The sequence below is a fragment of the Tinamus guttatus genome, unplaced genomic scaffold (genome assembly GCF_059628265.1).
Source record: "Tinamus guttatus ecotype Peru unplaced genomic scaffold, ASM5962826v1 Tinamus_guttatus_pri_ptg000403l, whole genome shotgun sequence".
NCBI lineage: Eukaryota > Metazoa > Chordata > Aves > Tinamiformes > Tinamidae > Tinamus > Tinamus guttatus.
Window position 1 is genome coordinate 2,893,519 of NW_028288937.1, and position 23,300 is coordinate 2,916,818.

A 23,300-nucleotide genomic window follows, 5' to 3' on the forward strand; every position below is an offset into this window, starting at 1 on the left:
AAAACCTCCGGAAAAAAAATCAAGATACTGCTAGTGAGTGGATTTGAAAAAGATTGCTCAGTAACATTATTTATCTGAAAAGCAAACAGAATATTTGTGTGTCAAGAATAAAATAAAAATAGCAGAATTATTTTAATGCCATTAAGTTGAATCCAGTTTCATTAAAAGGTTTTGTACTTCTCGTGCAAATCCAAATAAGATTGTAACTGCAATATAAATTAAGTACATAAATTGATTCTCATGTTGAAAAAGCAGGGTAAATTCAGAAAAACTCTGATATCAGCAGTTGTTTCTTATGTGAGTACTCCAGGTAATTTCAGTGTAACTACTGGGCAGCATTCACATAGTCTCATTTCTCAAAGGCTTGTGGTTAATTCAGATATTATTGTCTCTCATCATCCTTTCCCTTGTGCCATTTTCCTCTCCACTCTCACTCTCTCGATGTCTCAGCTTGTGCTGTGTAGCAAACACGTATTGAACCAGGGCTGTGGACATTGTGCTGTGGGATGCTCTTCCATCTCGCAGCCTTTGAGAGGATGGGCACGTGCTGAGGCTTAAGGTTGCATTAAGCCAAAGAAGTTTAGTCTGCCACTGTGCGCCTGAGAGATTTTGATGATTTAAGTCCTGAAAGAGACTTAGATGACTTAATGTTGTGATAATAATTCTCTGTGTTCCTGTTGTCCAAAGGGTAGGGTGGTTCTTTTTATTATTTTTTCTGTCATTTTAAAGAGCAATCTGTTCCTCAGCCTTCAGCAGAAAACCTTGTAATAACTAGTTGGAATTTCATAACTGGAATGAAAAGTGAGCTGAGCTGCATGAATGGGGAGGATCACGGGTGGGTGGTTGAGCAGTCTCTAATGTCTCTGGTTCGGCTCTGCCGTACCTGAGCTTTGCACGAACCTTCGGACACGTGTTTTTTTGCTCACCCTGCAGTCAGTGTGTACAAATGCACCGTGCGGTTGAGCTGGATAGAGACAACCCGCTGGCCACGGCTGAGCGTCAATGAGGTGTTGGTCGAGGAGATATTCTCTCTTTCCAGTATTTCCTTGTGTCTCCTTACTTCTTATTAGAAAACAAACAAACAAACAAACAAAAAACCCAGGTTGTTCTCCCATTGCTGGAACTAATCGGCTTTTGCCTTCTCTTCAGCTTGCACCACGATACCTCTGATTTCGTCATGCATCAACCTGAGTGAGCCCAGCTCCCTGCCCCGTCTAGCGCAGTGTCCTCCCCCTCTGTGCCCACCCAGCTCCTCCACAGGCCTCTCGGGTTTCTTGGCCCCCTGAGTCTGCACAGTTGCCTCGTGTTCCTGTGCTGCCCCTGAACTGCTGGCCAGGGAGAGCGGGGGCTTGTTCGGGCTGCATACCAGCTGTCAGCAGGCTGAACAGCTCCAGCAACGGAGCTCGCTCTGCCTTTCCCTCTGGGGAGACGTTTACAAGGGATCTTTCCTTTTCCTGGATGTCAGCTTTCTTTAAACATTTCAGAATTGACTCAATTTGAGACTTCAGTGAGTCTGTCGTCATTGCCCGAGATTGACCTGCAGGTTTAGAAACATTTTGGAGGACCAGGCACACAGTGTGAGCTCAGAAATCTAAATCTTGGGGTTTCAGGGCGAGGGGGGTGCCCTGTTTTGGAAATTGAAATAAAAACGCTGGCAGAAGTGTGGAAGAGTGAAACTTTCCCAGGATGTGCAGCTTTGTTACTGAGCTGGAGCCTGGGGGCTCTTCTGGTTTTATCTGTTTGTATAACTAGTGATCAAGAATATATATATATATATAGAGAGAGAGAGAGAGAGAGAGTTAATCTTTCTGAAGTCTCTTGTGGTCGTTAAATGCTGTTGTAATTGTATAAATAGAATGGTTGCTTTTAAACTTGAATGCATTTTTTCCAGGTATTTTATTTTGTGAGAACTGATGTTTTAAGCAAATCAGTCATAACGTTGTATAGGTCATGTACATTAATTAATGCTCTGTTATGTCATATAACCCAGGATAAAGGGAATTACAGTATATCTGCAAGGATAAATACAAAATTTACTTAAATTATTACTGATAGATAGTACTGGTTTAAATATCTAATACACCACTTAGATTTAATAGGCAGATAGAAGATCCAAATTTTAGACTGCTAAAAGCTGTAGTGGAGCATTACAGGTTCACCTTGCTTTTCCGGATACCCATGTGACAGTTTAAGTTGATTCCCTTTCCTGTGGTTTGCAGTTTGGGTGAAAGGGTTGAGCTGCACGTAAAATCACTATTTTTCCTTAAGAAGTTCTTTAAGTATAAAACATGTTTTACATGCGTATCTTCTTTTGTGACTACTGAAGTCAGGAAGTTTAAAGTTCATGTGAAATGGGCCTGAAGATGCGTGTTTTCAGGCAATGTATTTCTCTGGGAAAAAAAAATTAGACTATGTTTAAGTTTTCCTTAAATATCATTGAGTGGTTATTTTACTTGAAAAGAAAATGTCTTTTTCATTGTTTCCTTATTGGAGGACATCTCTGAAGATAGTATCTGAATCTGGCAGCATCAGTGCATGGAATCAGAATGATTAATAGGTTAATTAGTTAACATTAATTTTAACACTTTTGCCTTCAAGCAAACACACACAGTATGTATCACATGTGCTTCTAAGTATGTAAATAAATCATTTGTTTCAGGAGCACCATCTGTGTGGGTTTAGAAAACATTATGTATGTCTTGCTATCTGTCATATAGTCCTGCTTGTTACAGGAGAGAGGTGCCTAACTCTGGTTGATACTCTGGTTTCAGTCTTGTGAAAGGAATGTAATTCAAAACCACCAGCATGTCTTAAAAATACCTGTTTCACATATGGAAGTCCATATGCCCATTCTTGGCATGGAATGTGATCCGTAGTGTTTTTTGTTGTAAATTATTGACCTGTAGAATGGGAGAGTCCGCTTTTAAAATGTAAAGCAAAATTCTGCAAGACCAAACAGTGAACAATATTTCAGATTGAGGATATCCATTTCTGTACGTGGAACATTTCTGTGAATAGTTTATCTTATAGTAGGAGTCTGTAGGACGGGTGCAGTCCTATAGTGAAAACACTGAAAAATTTGGGTCACGTAGGAGGGTTCAGTCAGAGACTAGTTCCAAAATGTCCCATACCTGTTGATTCTCTGTCAGTTGGATCTGGTTCATCCTTCATTTACAGGCCTATTATAGGAAGCCTTTGATATTTATGAGATTGGAAAAATTCCTGTATCACCTCTTTGCTCTGCCCGTCATCTACCAGAACCTTTCTAAGATCTAAAATATGATTGAGCTCATGATGCTACCAGGGTGGCATTAAGAGAAATCATAGAAGTGCAAGCTCAGATAAAGTTCCCAAGAATAACTACTTCTGTCTGATTCCTTTTACTAATTTTAATTTTATTCAGTTGTGTGTAATTGGGATAATACTTTATTCCATTGCTTCATCTCCATTATTGTATTCAGGGTCTAGGAATTTTGTTGTTGGGGGCTGCTGTGCTACATGTGCTGGATGAGGCCTCAGTGGGGACCCCCATATGCCACTCTGGTACTAACTTTGATTTATCTGGCCCATTGATGTTTTCTATTAAGCTTGTTGTTTGATGATTAAGTCAAGCCACATTGATAAGTGCGATTCCAAAACAATGTGTTCTTTTTAACCAGACATGAAATTTAATTATCCCATACAGATTTTGTTTTATTGGTACACAACTGTTGGTGCCACTGTTATATTGGGCACAGTCACTGGCAACTGCAAGATTGCAGTGTTTATATGAGCAGTATTGGCAGCTTGGTTTCTGAAGAGGCCAAACCTTTCAGTCTTCTTCAAGATGATCAGTTGATCAGTTCAAAATGATCAGTTGATCATTCTTGTGAAGAATCCCTACACATAAATTAGTAGTACTTTTACATATGCTTCATGCTGGCTCTCATGGAGAGAGGTGCATGTATCAGTCAGAACTCTTTCTGAGATGCTTGAGGGATTCTTCTTCACTTGGAATTTAGGTAGTAAAAGAGAACAAAATTGCAGTCTGATAAGCCTTAGTGCAAGTATACTGTGCACCTAACAGCCAAGTTTCTAGATAGCTCTTAATAGAGAGGGGTATTTCTCCCTCTCTCCCCCCACCTTGATGCCAGACCACTGAGTAAGCGCTAAGGATCTGCAAATGGGGTTCTGTGCAGCAGGTTGTATGTGCAGGTAGGGTGGTGGCTCCTCGTTTCTGCAGGCCCTTCGCAGTTGAGCTTAAGTGATAAAAAGGAGCGAGTTTACCCTAGGATTTTCAGAGCACAGATTTCTAATAGAACTTGGCAGTTCAAGGGCTAGAGAACCATTTTAATCTTCTGTGCCCACCCAGTCTCTATACAAATGTAAATATGTCTGTCTTTTTAACAATTTGCCAAGAAATGTGGTTTTAATTTGTTAGCAGTGATCCCACTCCCTGCAGCTCTCTCGGAGTCAAGTCGCAAGCCTGGCGGTGCTTTGACGTTTTCCTCTGTCATGGTGTCATTGTTTATGTGAAGTCTGCTTCTGCTCTCCTCCTTTTTTATGCCCGGAATATTTTTCTTTAATTATTTCACTGCCTAAAAGGAACTTGGGATTACTAGACAGGATGAGAGCAGATTAACTTCTTTTTTATTTTTTTTTCTTTCTCTAACAAGTCCCGAAGTTCCCATAGGAAATAAATAGTATTCCCAAAACAGACAATGTTTTTTATTTTTTTAATTAGCAAAAATTATTAAGCTTAATAAAGAAAATAAAGGAAGTATCACCAGTAATGGCCGAGTGACTTAGTAGTATATGCAGTGCCCGTTGTTGTTGTTTATTACTCTTTTTTGCCTTCTATTGTGGACTTATTCCAGCCTTAGGGAGTTTACATCACTTGTAACAGCAAAAGGCTCTCTGGTTCCCACAGAGCCTTTCAAAGCCTGACTCATGGGCCTTATGTTAATTGTTCAGCTCTCAAAATACAGCACTTAGAGGGTGTGGTTCCGAGGGGAAAATCTACTGTACTTAGAGGGCATGTTCAGAAGTGTTTCACATATAAATCATTTTGATTCTTTCTTTATTTTTTTTTTTACTGTCTTAACCCTTTTCTGTCGCCTCTTGATGGGATAAGCTACTTGAAAACAAAACAAGAGTCGAGGCGGTGCAGAAAGTGAACGTGTTTGCCGGTCAGCTCCGAGCTCCTAACTTCCAACGTGACTCAGTTCCCACGTGAAGTGACTCTGTGGCCTTTGCTTCTCCTTGGGCTCTGCTCCTCACACCCAGAACTGACTTTGCCTTCTGGTCAGCAGCCATTCCCTGCTCCTGGCAGGACACAGGATAGGAGTGAGGTTCATGGCTCACCTGCAGCAGTGAGCGCGGGTGGACAGTTCCTGACCATGGTCCTCCTTTGCCCACGTTGTCTCCTTGCCACCCCTTGTCTGCCACAGCCAGAAGTGTGTGGTGGGCTGGTGATCCTGTCCCAGGCTGCTTTGTGATGAGCTCAGGGGAAGATTTAATGTAAACAGCCTTCCCGCTTACCATAAAGCAGAATAAGGAGGTGCAAAGGCTGCTGCTTGTGCCACTTTCTGTGGCTACCCAAGGGTCTGTCCTACTGTTTTGATGCAGAGCTGCTGTGTAAGAGCTGCAGTCTAAGCTGAGCGGCAGTAACTGGAAAATGTAACAGTTCCTGCTGGCTTTAAAGTTAAGGGTCTGTGCTTCTTTCCAAAGCTTTTCAGTATCTTCATAGTAATATTTCTGCTTTTAATAGTTTAAAAAGTATGAAGGTATATTAGGTCAATTTAGGGGAGTCCATAGCTTTAACAAGAATAGAAGCAGCTCTTCAGCCCTCATCTTAAACTCGTTAGGCTTGATTTTTGAGATTGAAATCACATGGCATGTATGTCTTATGTGTTGGGTGCCTCCTGTAAACATGTATTGCAACAGCAGTGCACAGAACTTTATGCATCTATTAATACACACACAGAAGTTTGCATAACTTGCCTCTGAAACAGAGACTCAAAACATCTGCAGTTTTTGAAGCTGTCAAAATACCCTGTTTCTTTGCCGAACTGTCCTCTCTCTCCCGAACAAAACAGGAAGTCGTTCTCACTGGCTCCTGCTCTTGGGAAGAGAAGCAGGGTTTGCCTCCTCTCCTTGAGCAAAACGGCAGGGTTTAACCCCCGGCGAGGGCAGGCTGCCCCAGCTGTGCCCCAGCTCGTGCTCACGCGCGGGCTCCAGCCCCTTGGGTTGCTTCGGTTCTGCCGTTTGGCCGGCTCTGGCGCAGGGGGCTGCCAGCGTCACGCAGGCAGCAGTAGGAGCGAGGGCTCCCTGTGTTCGACAAGCCCCAATCAGAGGTTGCATCATTCGTTGCTGATGAGGAAAAATGCTGTCAAAAGAAAGGAGATGCACAAAGCCCCTTCTCTTCTTGCCTTTGCGCCATTTCTTTCCCTCCTCTCCGTAGCCGTAGAGATCAGATTTATTTGCAGTCTATGGTAGTTAGTAGTGAAGTCAGCAAATGGCCCTTCTCTCATTGAGATTGTTTCATCGTGAAAGGAAATGCTCACAGTTTGAAGAGAAAGAGCATTTTCCTTCCCTCCCCCCGCTCCTAGTCTCATATTATATAAAACCATGGTGCTGCTGTTAGCTGAGACCAGAAAGAATTCCCCTGTTGTCCTGTCGTAGCCAACCACTACAAGCTGTGAGCGTCCGAATGTTAGTTTTAAAACTTTTAACCCTTGCCTTCTAAAATGAGCAAATAATACTCTGTATATTTTTTGGTAAGTATGGAAAATTATGGGAATTCTTTTGAGAATAAGTCCATAGACCGCTGCGCCAGTCAGTCTCTTCAGAAAAAAAACTGACAAAAATGCTCCTGTCTGCAACAGAGATTCCTGGCATTTGTCACAGTTTGAGCCACAAAGATGTCAAATATTTGCCAACAGTTTCCTCAGCTGGTTTGGAAAGCTACATCCTTTACATTGCAATCTTGTTTGTTTGTGGTATATTTTCGCATACGAAATATGTTCATCAGGAGTCTGAAAGGGGAGTAAACTGACTACAGACTCCCAGTTGATATAAGATTAAAAATAATTTGGTTCTTAGCTGTTTCTCTAAGACCACTCACATCAAAATAATAAAGACCATGTGTAAGACTTAGTAGTACAAATGGATGAATAATCATAGCTTAATGTGTCCTGTTTTAAACCTGTGTTTTCTTTTGGAGCAGAAAGAAGTTTCCAATGGGATGTCTGAGTATTTTACTGAATCTGCCGAGAATGAAAAGCCTAAGCTTAGTGTGACCCAAAAGATAAAGCAAGACATCTTGAAAGAAATGTATGTCACTCTTGTTTCTGAGTTATAAAAAATATGAGTAGATAGGAGTCAGTGCATGTTATGAAATGTCAAATATTATGAGCTCTTATATAAAAGATTATTTTTGATTGTTAAGAGACTGATACTGTACTGTGGATAAGCATATAAAATGTTCTTTGTTATTTTATAGGACATGAAAAAAAACTATTGCAACCCACATAAGCTATCTCACATAGCAGTAGGCAGAATAAAAATATTTTTTTTTTCTTGAATGAAGCTCTGAGCCAAAATAAATACTTAGGATGTTTGAATCTGATTTAGAGAGAGGAAAAAAAAGCCCCACTTTGCAAATACATATTTTTTTTTTTGTTTTCATTTTGTGAGTCTACAGTGTACCACAGCATTAGTCAGGACCTGTGGCTACAACTAAAGGGTGCCCTATACAGCTATATAGCGTAGTGGAATGGGGCGGGGGGTCAGTTGGTCAGCTGCATGTTTCAGTGATCCTGCGCTAGACCATTATGCTGTCCTTGCCTGCCAACAGCCCAAAATGTTTACTGTGGAATCAGGATATTGCTGTGAACCCTGGCAACTTTTGTTTTAACCCCCATTTTCTCATCTGTGCTGATTTTAAAGTGAAATCAGATTTGGGGTTACTATTCTAGTCCTTTTCTCAAGTTAGATATGCTGACTTGAGAACTGATGGCATCAGCAGAGCTGCAGAAAGCAGTCTCAGCATGGGAGGAGCTATTCTATAGTCTTGAGACTTTAAATCTTATATAGGCAGCTCCCATACTTGTATGTAAAGTTCATCTTACAGATTATGTGAAGTTTAGCTTTGTAGGTAATACACACTGTTGAAGAGTGTTTATGTACTAACAGGCCATTGTGACTCTTATGATTTCATTTTCCTGTATAATTCCTTTAAAAATATCCTCTATTTGTTTTACCTAAGTCCCTTCCAGATGAGCAGGCTTGATATTAGATGAGTAGTGGTTAACTTTAAAGTAACGCTTTGAAATGTCCTGGGAAAAATTCCAGAGAAACATTCTAAGCTAGTGATTAGACACTCTCATACACAGACACACACACTGCATCTTCCTGCCTGTCCCTCTCTAGTCTTTAGATATGCATAATGTATATGAATATATGGGAATGGTTTGAAATCATTTAGACGCTTATGAAACGCTGTTTTATCTAGCTAATTTGGGAAGGAATTCAATGTACTTATGCAGTGTTGACCTTTAACATCTGTAATGAATCCAGTTCTGCCTCTTGGAACAGAATGCAAACTCCTTCATGGCTTAGTCATTAATAAATAGGGTTCCCCTAGAGCAGTGGAAAATCAGATGGGTAACACTTGGTATTATCCTCATTAGACAAACATTACTGCTTGTCAGGTGATATATACTCTCCTTTCCACATTCAGAAAGAGGATTGCCCTGCTGGTCTTTGAGGATTAGAAGAAAAGACAGATTGAAACAGTTAAGATTCATTTTTATTTAAAACATTTTTTTTTAATTACAGTGTGAAAAGGACAAAAACAAGGGAAAGTTGCATGAGCAAACCTCAAACAAGAAAGGACTCTAATAAAGTACATCCTGGCTCAGGGGACTCCCAGAAAGAGAACAGAAAGACTGACTGTCAAACTTCTCCCAATCCATCTGATTTAAAATGTGGGAGTATAGAGCAACTAAAGGATTGCATAAGTGCATCTGAGAGCAACTTAGAGCTTCCTGTTTTAGAGCTGGAAAATGATGTTAATCAGAGACAGCCAGATGATGCTAGCAGCCAGCAAAAACCTCATTCTGTGGAGTGGTTAAAGATGAGACTTCTAAGCAAGAACCCTCCTTCTAGCTATGAGTCAGCACCACTAGATCCAAAACAAAGTCAAAAAGTGACTGAAACACAGGCTCAACAGAAGAGATGTGGTTCAGAAGAAAAGCTAGGCTGTTCCGGGAAAGAATTTTCTGAAGAGGCTCCATTAATTCCCAGCACTACAGAAATGAGCAAGTGCAGTGACGATTGTTCAGCTCCAGTCTTAGAGGAGAAGACCCCACTTGATTCAAGATCATTTTCTACAGAAGACTTGACAAAAAGGGTATCTGATGAAGAGTCACTCACTCTGGAAGAAAAGCTCTCCAGACCTCTTCTTGAGGGGAGCAGTATAGTGCAGACTGGCAAAACTGAGCCAGGCACAACCCCTGAAGAGTTCTCTCTGATGCCTTCAGCATCTCATTTTAAAACACTGTCTATGTCTCCAGAGAAGCTTAATCAAAAAAGAAAAAAAGAGGTTAAAGATGGTCTCAGAAAATTAAAACTGCGAAGGCTCAAGAAGTCATGATAGTGTCTTGAATATTACTGTGATGGTTATGGATCAACAACCAGATTTGTATTCAGAAAGAATGTATAAAGAGTAGGAAGTCAGTCAAAACAATGAAAAACAGTAAAAAATGCACAAAGTCTAAATTGGAAAAACTTTTAAAGCAAGTTTAATAATTAAACAGGTCTGTGATTTTGAAGTGTAATTAAGATAATTCTGATTTTTTTTTAAGTATTAAGACATGTAAATATTTTAACAATCATAATATTTATAGAAAGAAATATCTTAAAATATTTACCAAGCAAAATTTCCGATGGATGTTTATTTTGGCACTATAAAAACTGGGTATCGGCTGGTGGCAACAAAAGTTAAAACCCTTCTCATTAGCCTTTAACAACTGTAGTTGCCAATTTTTCCTTGCTTCTGAGCATATAATTGTTTATATTAGTTTGTATTAATTACTTCTATTTCCATGTTAGAGAGTTCATGTCTTACTCATATGCTCTTTATAACAATAAAACAAATTTGGATTAGATCAAATACATATTTATGCAACATTTAATATTGCCGATAGGTTAAGGCTTATATTTTCAGTGGGATTTCAAAATAATTAGGAGTTTGCAGTATGCAGTTTTGATACAAATATGTGTTTCTAAGATGAGTTGTTGATACAAGTGATCATGTATTCTGTGTTTGGAAACACTGAGATTGGTTTTATATTTGCTGTCACCTACATTTGCAAACATTGTTTTTGAGGAAAAAAAAAATCATACGTAAACATGCATAAACTTATTTGTGCATGTATGTTTCAAAACCAAGCCCTGTTTGTGTGCAAGGACAACATGCTGTAATGTCTGGCTTTTTCAGGTTTTAGTGATACCTTAGCTGTTACTTTAAGATGGAGTTAATTGTACAGCAGTTTTTAATAATGCATTTGTAAATTGTAGGGTGATGTGCTAAGGAAATGTAACTTCTTACTTCACATTTATTTTCTTAAAGAGGAAAAATAAAATTACAAGCAATTTCTTTTGATTGTTCTCTCAAAATCAATGTGAGCACAGAAATTTTGTGTGAATCAAGCTTTGCCCAGTCTGACTGACAAGCAGTCATTACTGTGGATATCTTTACTTAGATTCATGTAAGCATTAGAGTTGATTAGAGCAAGTTTTGTCCTTATGAGAGCTAGTAAGTTGAACAGCATCTTTGCTGCTGTAAGTAACTTCAGCTTTGCCTGTGGATGAAGAAAATTCTGCATGCCCACAATACACTTTTTTTTTTTCTTCCAGTCTCTTTGCATGGTGTTTCTGACTGTGTTTTGCATTAAGGCTGATAATGCTTTACCAAGCTGCAGGCCTGCAGAAAGGTCTTTCCTGGTAACAAGCAAAACCAAAGTTGCAAATGAACATGGGTTTGCAGGAAGAATAGCCTAAGGTATGTTTATTGTTATCTTTTGTATGGTCTAAAGATACTAGGTTACACATCAGGGAAGAGCCCTTTTTTGATGGACTTGAAAGATTTGTGAAGATGTATTTAATGAATTATTGATCAGGAAAATAAGAATAATTAGAATCATCCCAAGAGTTTATATAAGTGTTAGCTTATATTTTCTGGAGAAATGATTATGGTATACAAGTCGATAAAAACTGATACAAGCATATATGATAGGCAACAGCTGTAATTTTTTTCTGTGTTCTATGTTCTACTTTGTTTTTGCTCAAATCCTTACGAATTTTCTATTAGGTTTTTCTACTAAGTTTTCAGGTGTAATGCAGATACCCACAGGAGAGGTTCAGACAACTACCCCGTGACAGACATATGTTGAGGTTAGCAAATCATTTCAATTTCTTCTCTTCATTTTATACTAGATAGAAAAAATGCTCTTATCACTGCTTTTCCAAACTGGTGACACAATGATTTTTATCTGTGAAAGTTTTGAACAAACCTCAGTAAATACAGCCTACTACAAAAAACTACAACTTACAGTTTTGAATTCTGAAGCTTCCCTTCTTGCCTCCCTCCTTTCCAAATCAAAAAAATCTAACATATTAGAAATCATAACTCTAACCACAAATAATATGTACCATCACACAATATTTAACGGTAAGGTTGCAATTTATTTTTAATCTTAATAGCATATGGAGGTATGCATCTTTACAAATAAATGTTATCGTAGATGCATAAGGGGCTAGGGTAGATCAGTCTTAGCTGGGAACACTTCATCCTGCCTTTAGGATCATTTGCTATGTTACAGTGCTGTTTTCCATCACTTTACTGATAGCATGGGAACATCTTGCATTTAAAACAGTGATCTTGTGACAAGAATCGTGAGGCTAGATTGCATACAAGTCTTGGAGGCCTAGAGATTCAGAAGGACTTTTGAAAAAGTCCTGGCAACCTGTAATAGGAGTGAGCATAGTTGGCTCACTCCTACTACAGGTTGCCAGGCTCCGAGGCTCTCTGGGAAGACCCACTGCTCTCTGTGCTCATTAATTTGAAAAAATGTCTCCTGGATCCTCGCAGAAATGCAGTTATCCAGGGAAAAACTTTGAATTCATGTTCACTTTTGGATTTTAGCTGGTCCTGCTGCCAGAAATTGTTCTTTTTCTGTACAGCAAGACTATTGTAAAAGCTTTCCTTTTGCAAACTTTAACAATGTTTTCTGAGATTCCATGACACCCAGGGTGTATTGTTACTGTGTGTTTCTGTTATCTTTGTGCTTTATCCCTAAGGTCTTCTCTTCAGTGTTTGGGTTTTTCTTTATCTACAGTCCACCTGCATCCAGATCACTGACAGGTGTGTCTGGCCTGAGATGCTCTTGATTCACAAGTGTAATTTCCCAAATCAAGTTTAGGAATAGAAAAAAAAATACTGGAAACTGAGCCTGAGTAATGTAAAAATAGTATTGGCTTTGGCTTTCTATTACAAATTTGCTTCAGAGCGGTGTTAGCGTATCCTTCTGCTAAAGGTAATAAAGATTTAAGGTTCTATAAGGTTCTGAACCTGTACTGAAGCACAGAAACCATGTCTGTGCTTATTTTTTTTCTGTTTGATCTGTTTCATTTTTTTGTTTTGTTTCATTTTTAAAGCTTTTTCAAGCTTCTCTGACATACATCAAGACTATGAGTAACTGACTGGCTGAAGCCCAAAATGTAGAGTTCACGTTGAAAAATATAGATTTGTCCTTAAAAAGAAATAACTGTCTCATTCAAAGGAAACCTCATTCATATCCTCCTTCTCCTTTTTAAAAGAAATTAGCTGGTTAATTTGATCTGTCGTGTTTGTTGAAGTAGTTAAAAATATTTGTTTAGTGAACTTTTGTGTTTAAACACACATCAAAAGCCAGACCACACTTTTACATATTTATTTATTAGAAGGGAGCATCTGATGTAAGATCTTCCCTGGCCCCTGTTGGTCTCTTAGAAAGTTCAACTGTTGCAAGATTTAGTCTTGAGTAGTAAACATCGTGCTAGCTCTGATGCTGTCACGTTGTAGTTCTGCATACGAAAGTCTGGACAGTCTACTGGCATGTTATTACCATTGTATAGCCACATTTCAGTGTTCTTCACTTAGAAAAAAATAAAGATCAGCTATTCCTAACAAAAAGGAAAATCTTAACTAGGACTTTGCATTGCTACAGAAACTTAGTCTGAGTGAGGTGTTAGGAAATCTTCCCAAGAAGTGCATTTAATCAAAGTAAACTTCCTTCCTTTAAAGAGCTCGACATGTTGGTCATGTGGTTTGAGTTTCAGTTGGCATTTTGAGATCATTCTCTTATTGGCTTTTGGATACAAAATGATGGATTCTGTTTTAAGTAAAAAAAAATAGAGGAAGAATTTTTTACTTGCATTGATAAACAGGCAATTGAATTTTTAATTAGAATATCTCAGATTGTTTGTGTTACAAATAGTTGTCTCTTTGCCTTTATCAGTATCTATCAAAATGTTTCGTGCTGTATGAAAACAGTAATGCAGGCTCAAACAGATAGAGTTAATAGTCTCAAGTATCTTTTAGCAGGCAGTGGGAAGTGGGGGTTGGCCTCAGAAATTTGCTTTAACAAAAGACACTCCTCACTTCGCTTTCTGCTTTTTGGACTTCTCCAAGCAGCATTAGCTAGCGTCAAAATACCTATGTGAACAAAAACATGTAGGATGAGGGAATAGTTCCACATCTAGCCTTTCATCAAAGGGCTCTGCAAGCAGCTGAACCTAGGAGGAATATGAAGATGCTGTTTTTGACAGGGGGATAGCACTGATGGTAAGCGACTTTGTCAAGGTGATGCAAGCTGGGTAAGGAATTTATTCTGCAAGTTCTTCTGTCAACACATTTGTTTCTGAACATGGTTCTCACTTCTGATTTAATTTTTAATTTTTTATTTTTTGAGCCACCAGATCATTGAAATGGAACGTAGTCAGGGTGCGAGGCGTTCCAGTGACATTTTTACCCATCCTTTTCTGTAGCCAATATAGTCCCTTCAAGTAATACGTCACTGGTAGGAATTATCTGTCTCCTAACTAACTGCTGCTTTGGCTGTCAGAATAGTTGTCTTTTTGGTTTCTGCATCAGCTCTTTAAAGAAAAGTGTCTCGAGCTACAATCCTAGAGATGGGCATGCTTCATCATTTTAATATTAAAATGCTGTCGTAGTGCTAGAATAAAAAGAATAGATTTATTTCTCCACCTTGTTGAGAAACTGGTTGAGGCAATTTGCACATCACAGAGCAGGTGCTCACGGGCAGCACTGGGCTGGGTATCTGCTGTGACACCCTGGCTGCTAGCACTGATCCCTGCCCGAGTGAACCTGCCTGACCCAGGCAGGCCAAGAGACAGCTCAGACCCTTCACCCCCTCCCCACAAAATAGAAATAATAATTTTGTTATTTTCTTTTTTCTTTTTTGGGAACAATAGCTAAGTTTTTTTAGAGCTCTACGTGCGCTAGTAAACAATAATCATGAAGACCTTTAGTGTCAGTATTGCAAAAGAGGAAGTTGGAAAATTCTTAAAAATCAAGCGTGTTGTTGAATGCTGCGTCTGAGCGCTGGAAGGGGAGGGGAGCTTGTGCAATCGCTTCCATCTTCGGCGGAGGAGAAAGAGAGGCTCAGTTTGGCACTTCCTTTATCACAACTTCTCATCTCCTTTGCGTATGCTCATAAAAAACATTAAGCCTCTGCCTTGTGACTTGTTCCAGCGGGATGTGGAGAGCGGCAGCGGCAGCAGCGCTCCGGGCCTCCGCGCGGAGGCGGCGGCAGGATCAGCGTCGTGTAATGGCCGAAGCGGCTGAATCATGTGAGGGGCAGGGAGCAGGAGCCAGCACAACTTTGTAAAGTCCCTAGTTTGGCAGGGAGCTCTTTAATACTATTAACTCTCGCAAAGGAGCAAATCAGTTTGTGCAAGGAGTGGTCAAGGAGAAGAGTCTCAGCAGGGAAGGCGCTCGAGGCTGCTGTCTGAGTTTAGGCCCCGGCCTGTGGTAGGCGCTTGCTGGGTGAGCACTGTACAAGCGCACACGAGCTGTTGTTCCTTGGGTTACTGCATGAGTGGCTGTTCCCAAGGCTGGCTGGCTTTCCACCAGTGACGTGATATATTGAGTTAAGGCTGCTGTAACGTGCAGAATCAGCACCTTTCCCTAAGTCACCTCTCTGAGAGGAATGTGGGCCCTTTCCCTGCAGAGGTGCAGTGGCTTTGATGTGGCTCCCTTCAGCTCCTGTGGGACCAAAAGGAGATTTGACAGGTTCATTTAGCGGCATAGGTGTAGCAGAGCTGAGAGGGATTTTGTTTAAGCTTTTATATTTAAAACACAGCTCAGGAAACATTTTTCAGTTCTTAGATGAATGAAGAGTCAAAGAATAAACACACAGTAGCAGCAGGAAGCAGCTCTTGATTAAACAGCAAGTGTCTTCCTAGAGCAGTAAACTGGAACCTGGCAAAGTAACATTTCCACAAAAATAAATGGCTCTTGATATTCCAGTTAGAACCTTCTCTGTTTCTATGTATTTTTACAACAATGGAAAAATTCTCCCAGCTGGGTGGTGGTTCTGGGCTATGGAAGACTGTTTTTGTTTTAAATTCACCAGAGTAAGTAAGTTGTGAAGCTACAAGTAACACATGAGGATGTAATTTAAAAATACCATCAGAGCAGTTTCACAGACTTCAGTTGCTTTGACAATTAAATGAGTTATATAGGAAAAAGATGCTATGTATGGAGAAGCTATGCTGTAACAGAAGCCTCTACCTGCTCAATGTCAGGGTTTGTTGCCCTGCAGAGGCTCAAAATAAATAGTGCTGTCAAAGTCTTAACAAGCTTTGAAGCTTAAGAAATCCAAGTTTTGCTCTTCATTGAGTCCTGGGAGGCCTAGTCACTAAATGCAGACACAACCATTTGAATATCTAATTAGGATTTACTTCAGCAGGGTGGGAAGGTGGCCTGACAAAGGCATATTCCTAGAGACTAGGCCTATATATTTTTTATCTTCTTCTTCACCTTTGCTTAGTGGAAGATAGTCCCAGCTTTCTCCCTACAAATTCCCATGTGAACAGTCATTCAAAAGAGGTAAGTGAAGGGCTGAAATGGTAAAAGTGGACTTCAAGAAGACAATTCAATATTAAAAGCACAACTGTTCATCACTTGGGCTTCAAGTAGCTTCTTAAAAAAGGCTTGTTTACTTTTTTGCAGAGCAGAAGAAATCTGGAAACAAAGGAAAACAGCAGTTGTGGGGTTGGGCAGCTGAGGCGTTACTGAAGCAGGCAGCTGAAGCACTAGTAGTCCTGTTGACTCCCCCTTCAGCAAATGGTAACTGCACCTTATCCGAGAATTTTCAGTTTATGGAGTATGTGAGGGGAAAGAGGAAAGTAGGACCCTGCACCTGGGAGTGTAGTGACTGGTTAGGCATCCCAACTGCAGTGAACTTAAAAATAATAGTAAATAAATTTGATGCTTGCTTTTTTTTTTTTTTTTTTGAAAGTTGTAGAAAAGTTACAAAAGCATAAGATAAGCAAAAAAATAGGTGTTCATTCCAGGGATATTACAGCACTCTCTGTATAAAGTTTCTGTGTTTACTATAGACCAAAGATAGAACAAAAGTTTTTAAAAAAAAAAAAAAAAAAAAAAATCTTTCAGTATGTTGTAGCAGGCTGGCTTAAACTGAAGTACAAGACAGACCCTGACCATCTTTTACATTATTTTGCAACTGAGTTTGTTACACAGTTAAGGGTTACTTCACATTTAGAGCAGTGCCTTCCAAAAACAAGTTTGCAGCTTAATTTCTTTGGGCACATGTGCTACCCTACAGCTAACCCCCAATTCCATTTAGGGCCCCTCTTACCTGGGAGAGGCTGCATTAAGTTAACCATCAGCTCATTATAGAATATTTTAAAAGCTGATTTTGTGCTTTACAAAGCACTTGCCTATTAGAGATCAGTATAATCTATGGATCCTTTCCCATCCAGGTCAGCAGTTTGAATCTTGCCTAGCTACTCAGCTCTGCTCACTACCCCAGGGTAGTTCATTGGCCCAGGCAAAGTAAACTAATTGCACAATTCTGGTCCCATCACGCTTCTTACAGCTACATGGAGTCAAAAGACATGAAAAACAAACACATAAACAACCCCAAAGGGACATATGGCTTTTAAATCCCTTCGACTTGACTCAAAACCAGATGAGAGGGGGTAGTCATCTAACAAAGGAGTGTAACACAGTAGCAAGTCTTGGAAATGCAAAGTGCCACCTGCCACTGCTTTCGCACAGTTACCTAGGTGGGAGGGCCTCCACGCTCAATAATCTCCACGCTTTTTTTTTTTCTTTATGTTTTCCATACAAAAATTTAATAAATATTACTTTTCAAGATTTATTGCCAGGAACAACACATCAAAGATGCATTTTCATATAACACTAATATCACAATACAAGGTATCTTCATGATCTCAATGGTTAACCACTGAGATTATTATGTTTATAAGCCTTTTGATCTTAAACATTGTAATAGCACTTTGATTTCCTCACTTGTTAAGGCGGGCAGTGTAATCTATGGCAAACCTACACAGTGATCTTACTGGACATTCTACTGTTCAAGTATTCAACAACTAGCTTATTAGAATACTCCCTAAATGCAGTAGATTACCCAAAAAGTCAAATCTACAAGTGGTTCAGTATTACATATTCATGGTGAGGAAGAGGAGGAGGAAAAAAAAAAAAAAAATCAGAATTTACAAAATAAGATTGCCGTGTTTCCAACTTCACACGCTAATTTGATATTTTAATTACATGCAACCACTCACATTTCATCTACATAAAGTCATAGCTCAGTTTTGTTCCCTTAAACTGCTTCTTAGCAGATTATCTGCCTGTCACTCTTTTTCAAGTCTAAAGCAGCAAAAAAAAGTTTCTAGTCTATTTATCTAAACTGCCTCAGTCAGTACTTACAAAAAGTCTTAAAGTGATACTATGGAAGGTGTTTCAAACGTTTGACATTGTACAAAAAACCAGCATCAAGGCATGAAAGCCCATCCTAATAAAAACAAACTATTTTAGAACACCTTAGGTTTTGGCATATAGGCAACATGTAACAAGAAAATAAATTCAAAATAAAGAAGCCACAAGCTTACAATGCTATCAAAAACCTTCAACTCTAAACACATACATATAAATAAAAAGGAATGATATTTTAAGGCTCTTGATTATTAAGTTAATAAATCAAATATACACAGTGATTAATAAAAAAAGAATTATTTACATATCTATACAAACTTCTATTTTTGACACATTTTCCTCTTTAAATTCTTCATTTACCAGCAACTGCTGACAAGTTCCCCCCACCCACCCCCAACAAAAATACAATTTAAAAAAAAAATAAATAATAAACTTATTTTTGATAGCTGCTGTGGTTCCGAGCTGCAAAGGCACTTTCAAATACAGAACTAGTTGTACGTCACCATAAAACCAATATACAAAAAACTCAAATTCAATAAATATAAATAAAATGTATTATTCTAAAGAAACTGTATAAATTGGGACATCTGAAAAAGAGTTAACACTAAAGAGGAGTGATAAGGCTATGTAATACCTTATGAAACGTTTCCATGATGCATCAGCTACAGCTGAATTTACATTAGGGCACTTTTGACTAGTTTTGCATAGATGTGAAATGCAGCACTTGGTATTCCAGCCAACCACAGCAACTATCATTGCCAGTGTAAGCCAGCTTGTCAAAACTTAAATTAACACAGGGATTCTAAGTAAATAATAGCCTTAGACTCAAATATTACACAACAGTTTAAGAACTACAAGCTCCAAGTGCCTTTGTAATGATACTTCAAGGCCCTGCATGGCAGCACCCCACTGTCTGCTATACGATGTACTCCATTCGGTTTAAGCTTTGTGCACTTTCCAAGTCTCTGTTGTCTTGTTTATTTGTCCAGTTTGGATGTTTTGTGGGTGTGCTGTTGGGTGGCTTTTCATCTCTGTCTACCAATGTGTACGCTGGCTGTTTGGCAAATCGGGCCTTCTGCTGGTGTTTGTCCATGTCATCTTCTTCCACCTCCGAATTGTGTGTCCTTATTTTGGCAATTTTAGAGTTTTTGTTTTCATAGTCTTTGATGGGGACTGTATTTGCTCCGTGTTTCTCGATGGGGTTTTTGATCTGGTTCAGCTGCTCCCTCACGTTGTTGGTGGTGTTGTCGTCAGCTGCCGTGTGCGTGTGGCTGCTCTGCTTCCGGCGCTTCCGAATGCACCAGTAGAACACGGTTACCAGGCAGCAGATCCAAGCTACTGTTAAGACTGAGCTCAATAATGGCACCAAGAAATCTGAAAGAGATGAAACGAGTTAGCCCTGCTGCAAGTTTTAGTCAAGGCTTTCTAAAAACAAAACAGCTTTAAATTCTTCTGTCTAGTTTGTATGTAGTGGGTCAGAGGGAACCTAAGGATTACCTTAAGCTCCTTTATAGTACAGGGTGGTCTAAACAAAATTAGGACTAACCAGTAGCTCTGGGAGCAGCAGTGTCTTCCTCTTACCCCCCCAGTCAGTGAAGGCAGGCAGCAGCAGTGCTCCTGGGGACAGTGGCATAGCCATGTCAATTAGTGGAGCTTTCAGGACCAAGAAGCTTGGCTTTCAGTTACACCAACCACGCAAGGGTAGAGGGAAGGAGCAAGATCCTCAAGCGAACCCCCTTTATTGTTCCCACTTAACAAGAGCAAGAATCCAACATTCTCAATCTTGCTACACATCTCAGGAATAAGGAAAGCTTTGCCTGCTCTGAAAAGCTCTTTTCTAGTCAGCTAGAGGATAGGAGACTGTGGAGACAGTGCAGTTTACCTGTTTTGTTTTTAACTGGTCGCCGTTGCACTCTGACTTCCGCAACTGCAGCGATTAGAGTGTTGTTTCCATCGCGCTTGCTGACTAGGTCAATAATCCTGTCTGTGATTTCTTTGATCGGGTTCTCGTCTTCTCCTATATCTTCAGCAGACTAAAGGAAAAGTCACACAATCAATAGCAAATACCTGATCGGGTGCATGGGCAATCTACTATTTATGAACTTGAACAGTCAGTTAAGGCACTTGGCATTTTTACTCTCACACACACACAAAAGGACAGGGTAGTGGGAACAGCACTCAGGAGTGTATAACCAAGTTATACAAGCCCGTGTTAGCAAGATTCTTCCCTGTTCTCAGAAGGGAAGTGGGATAGAAACTAAACCACAAGTGCTGAGAAAACAAACAAAACACACCCCAAAAAGATAAAAAAGACCCAGAAATTATGATTTTTATGAAATCCACATTACATGTGTATCCAGCAATTGCTACTAAGGCACATACACACAAACCATTCTAGGAGTACTTACAATAGCAACATGTATCTCATTATTCGCCAAGTGTGAAGGCTCACAGGTAATATAGATGGAATATTCAACAGAAACATTCTTCAGAATATTTAGGTTCCTCAGTTCACTGCAGATATGCTCTGTGGTAAGACCCTAAAGCACACAAAGATTTACATGTTTATTTTTATATATTTTTGTGTGTATATGTACAAGTGTGTGTGTGTTTGTCCTGTAAGAATTAGTTCTTGGCTGGGTGGGAATGGAATTCCCACCAAACTAGCTTTCCTTCTTTTGCAGACACAGAAGCATTTATGGTAGAAATCTGTATTAGGCAGTAGCCCTTTATACCTTAGGTTTGCTTTGATAATGAAGGACTATCAGTTTTTATTGTACTTTACTAGCAAAGCAGTTTGGTTTGTGCTGTGGTGCACTCAGGCTGGTTTCCAAGAGCAAGAAGTCCTCTTACTTACTGGTGCCATCATTTCCTTGTTAAAGGTAAAGGTGATGTTGGCACAGTTGTCTTGGTAGTAAGAGTCAGAATTGCATTTTGTCTTCACAGGTTGTTGATTTGAAGGCCAACATTCACCCACTGCAGCACAAGGGTGGGTGAAACAGTGGTCTTCTTTAACAGGAACACAAGTGTGTCCAGCAGGGCACTCGTTGTGACCTTTGGCATGTATTATACAAGGCCGAGGACCACACCAAACCTGGAAGGGAATAAACACTGATATAAGAAACTTCTAGTTATAGAACAGAAGACCGTGTAACCCAAAACACTGTAGATTTGTACCTTAGAACAGGTGACTTTTCCATTCACACACTGACAGGTATTACAGTCGTCATCCCACTTGGTCCCATCTGGCATTACACGAACATTGGTAATGCAGGGCCTTCCTGTAACTGAAGATACAGGCTGGAATTAAAAATTTCACATCGAAAAAGCGTGGAAAAAGTGTTTCCCTTTCCCTTCACCTTAGAACTTTCTAAACTCAGTGTTGATTTAATAAGCTTGTTTGAAAAGGAAAACCTATCTGTTATAACGCAATCATATCGATCTTGTTACAAACACTGTTATAGCAGTTGTTACAATAGTTATAATAATCCCATGACACCTGAAATACCTTCTTGGCATCCTGCACCGCTACGACCCGGTGGGCAAATGCAACGATACCCATTAATTTCATCCACACATGTAGCTCCAAAAGCACAAGGCGAAGACTGGCATTCATTGATGTCTATCATGGGGAACAGAAGAAGGGGAGAAAAAAACAAAAACAAAGAAAAGTTACTCTGTAACATCCTTTTATTTTGCCAAACAAACAAACAAAAAAAACCCCAAAACAAAACAAAAACACCCAACACACACCCACAACACAGCAATTTGCATACTGGAACCTTATGTTCCATTTCCAGTGTCTACTCAGAGATCAACACTTATTAGAAGCACCATTATCATCTTGGAGCAGTTTCCATGAAGTTTCTGCTATAGCACTAGCAGAGATCAAAACCTGACCCTTATGGCAACTTATGGCTTTTCAAGAGGAGACACACTTCTCTTCACATGAGGACATTCCCTCTCCTTTGACACAGTCCAGTTTTGTCTACCTACCATACTATACCTCAACTGATGACAATGTTAAACCCCTTTCCAGTTAGGGAAACTAGGTACTGCTCTTATGAAACTGCTATTTCCATGGCTGTTATTAAAAAAGTGTTAGTCTCCTACCTGTAATTATTATTAAATTACAGGGAAGTGTATACATGACCTCAGGGCTTGTATGTATATTATTAATTGACAAGGCTTCTGGCTGGCATGCTTTCATATCAAACAAACCCACGCCACAGACACATGCACACTGGGACAACCATCACGAAGGGCATTCTCCCCACTCAGCTGAACCAAAAGGTTTCAGTCCCCTTTGAACTAAATGCAGTATTTCTTTCATTTTCAATGCAATTCCTACTCTCTCCACATCAGCTACAGATCTGGGTGAGGAAGATATCAGCCATCTATTGTAAATCTGACCGTCACTTGACTCAGTTAAAATGACTGTCTTGCAGCAAGATTCAAGTAAGACAAAAATCAAGGTAGAGTCCATTGTAACACTCACTGATTCTGCAGTCAGGACCAGCAAAGCCTGGAGCACATTCACAGCGGTACCAGTTGTCTCCATCCACGCAAGTGCCACTATTATAACTATAAATAGAAAAATAATTTAACACACACACACAAATTAGTCTGCTACAAATAAAAAAAAACTAGTATTCTAAAAGGAATCTAGCATTCTAGAGGGAAGAGGGAAAAAAAAAAAAAAAAAAGGAACAGGATGAAAGGCAAGCATTAAACTTACCAAGGATGAGGACTGCAGTCATTTGTGTCTGCAAAGCAGAGACAGACACATTAAACATGCAAACTTTGGCTAATGCAACTCTACTGTCAGTAAGGAATGACTAGACTTCCCCTAATGCCCCAGTTGCACTTTAACTTTTACAAAAATATGCCGAAATTCTCTACTAAATTGATTCCAGGCTTCTACCACAAAATTTGTTAACTACTTTGTGGAACACATGTACACAGGAAGAGATTGTTGTAAAGAATTTAAAGGCAGGGGGAGGGGAAGGAAATGAGTGGAAGCAGACAGAGCTGCTGGTAGAAAAAGAATCTGGGAGAAAACAAGACAACATCTGTCTCCACTTAGCTCATTTGCAACTTTCTCATGCCCAGGTCAAGGCTCTATCACATAAAGTCATTAAAAACAAAGATTCAGGTGATGCTAAAGCCTACATCAAACAAGCTTTCCCTTCTGGTTTCAATCTTGACTCCAAGGGCAACAGGATGAGTTAATGTTCTCATCAGGCAACACTTTGGAAAAGTTCAA

The 23,300-nt window shown here is 39.6% G+C and overlaps 2 protein-coding genes across 2 annotated transcripts in view; one reads left to right on the plus strand and one right to left on the minus strand.

Moving 5' to 3' along the window:
• SLX4IP (SLX4 interacting protein) overlaps window positions 1–9,751 on the plus strand; it is a 33,649-nt gene extending 23,898 nt beyond the window's left edge. The window contains exons 5-6 of the mRNA XM_088531297.1: window positions 7,208–7,314; window positions 8,821–9,751. Coding sequence (XP_088387423.1) covers window positions 7,208–7,314; window positions 8,821–9,637 — 924 coding nt within the window. The 3' untranslated portion in view covers window positions 9,638–9,751. The remainder of the gene's footprint in view (window positions 1–7,207; window positions 7,315–8,820) is intronic.
• Window positions 9,752–17,422: 7,671 nt separating this feature from the next.
• JAG1 (jagged canonical Notch ligand 1) overlaps window positions 17,423–23,300 on the minus strand; it is a 35,041-nt gene continuing 29,163 nt past the window's right edge. Inside the window, exons 19-26 of the mRNA XM_088531296.1 lie at window positions 22,773–22,800; window positions 22,533–22,618; window positions 21,543–21,656; window positions 21,212–21,321; window positions 20,892–21,128; window positions 20,443–20,574; window positions 19,917–20,067; window positions 17,423–19,408 (exon numbers count right to left, since the gene is read on the minus strand). Coding sequence (XP_088387422.1) covers window positions 18,951–19,408; window positions 19,917–20,067; window positions 20,443–20,574; window positions 20,892–21,128; window positions 21,212–21,321; window positions 21,543–21,656; window positions 22,533–22,618; window positions 22,773–22,800 — 1,316 coding nt within the window. The 3' untranslated portion in view covers window positions 17,423–18,950. The remainder of the gene's footprint in view (window positions 19,409–19,916; window positions 20,068–20,442; window positions 20,575–20,891; window positions 21,129–21,211; window positions 21,322–21,542; window positions 21,657–22,532; window positions 22,619–22,772; window positions 22,801–23,300) is intronic.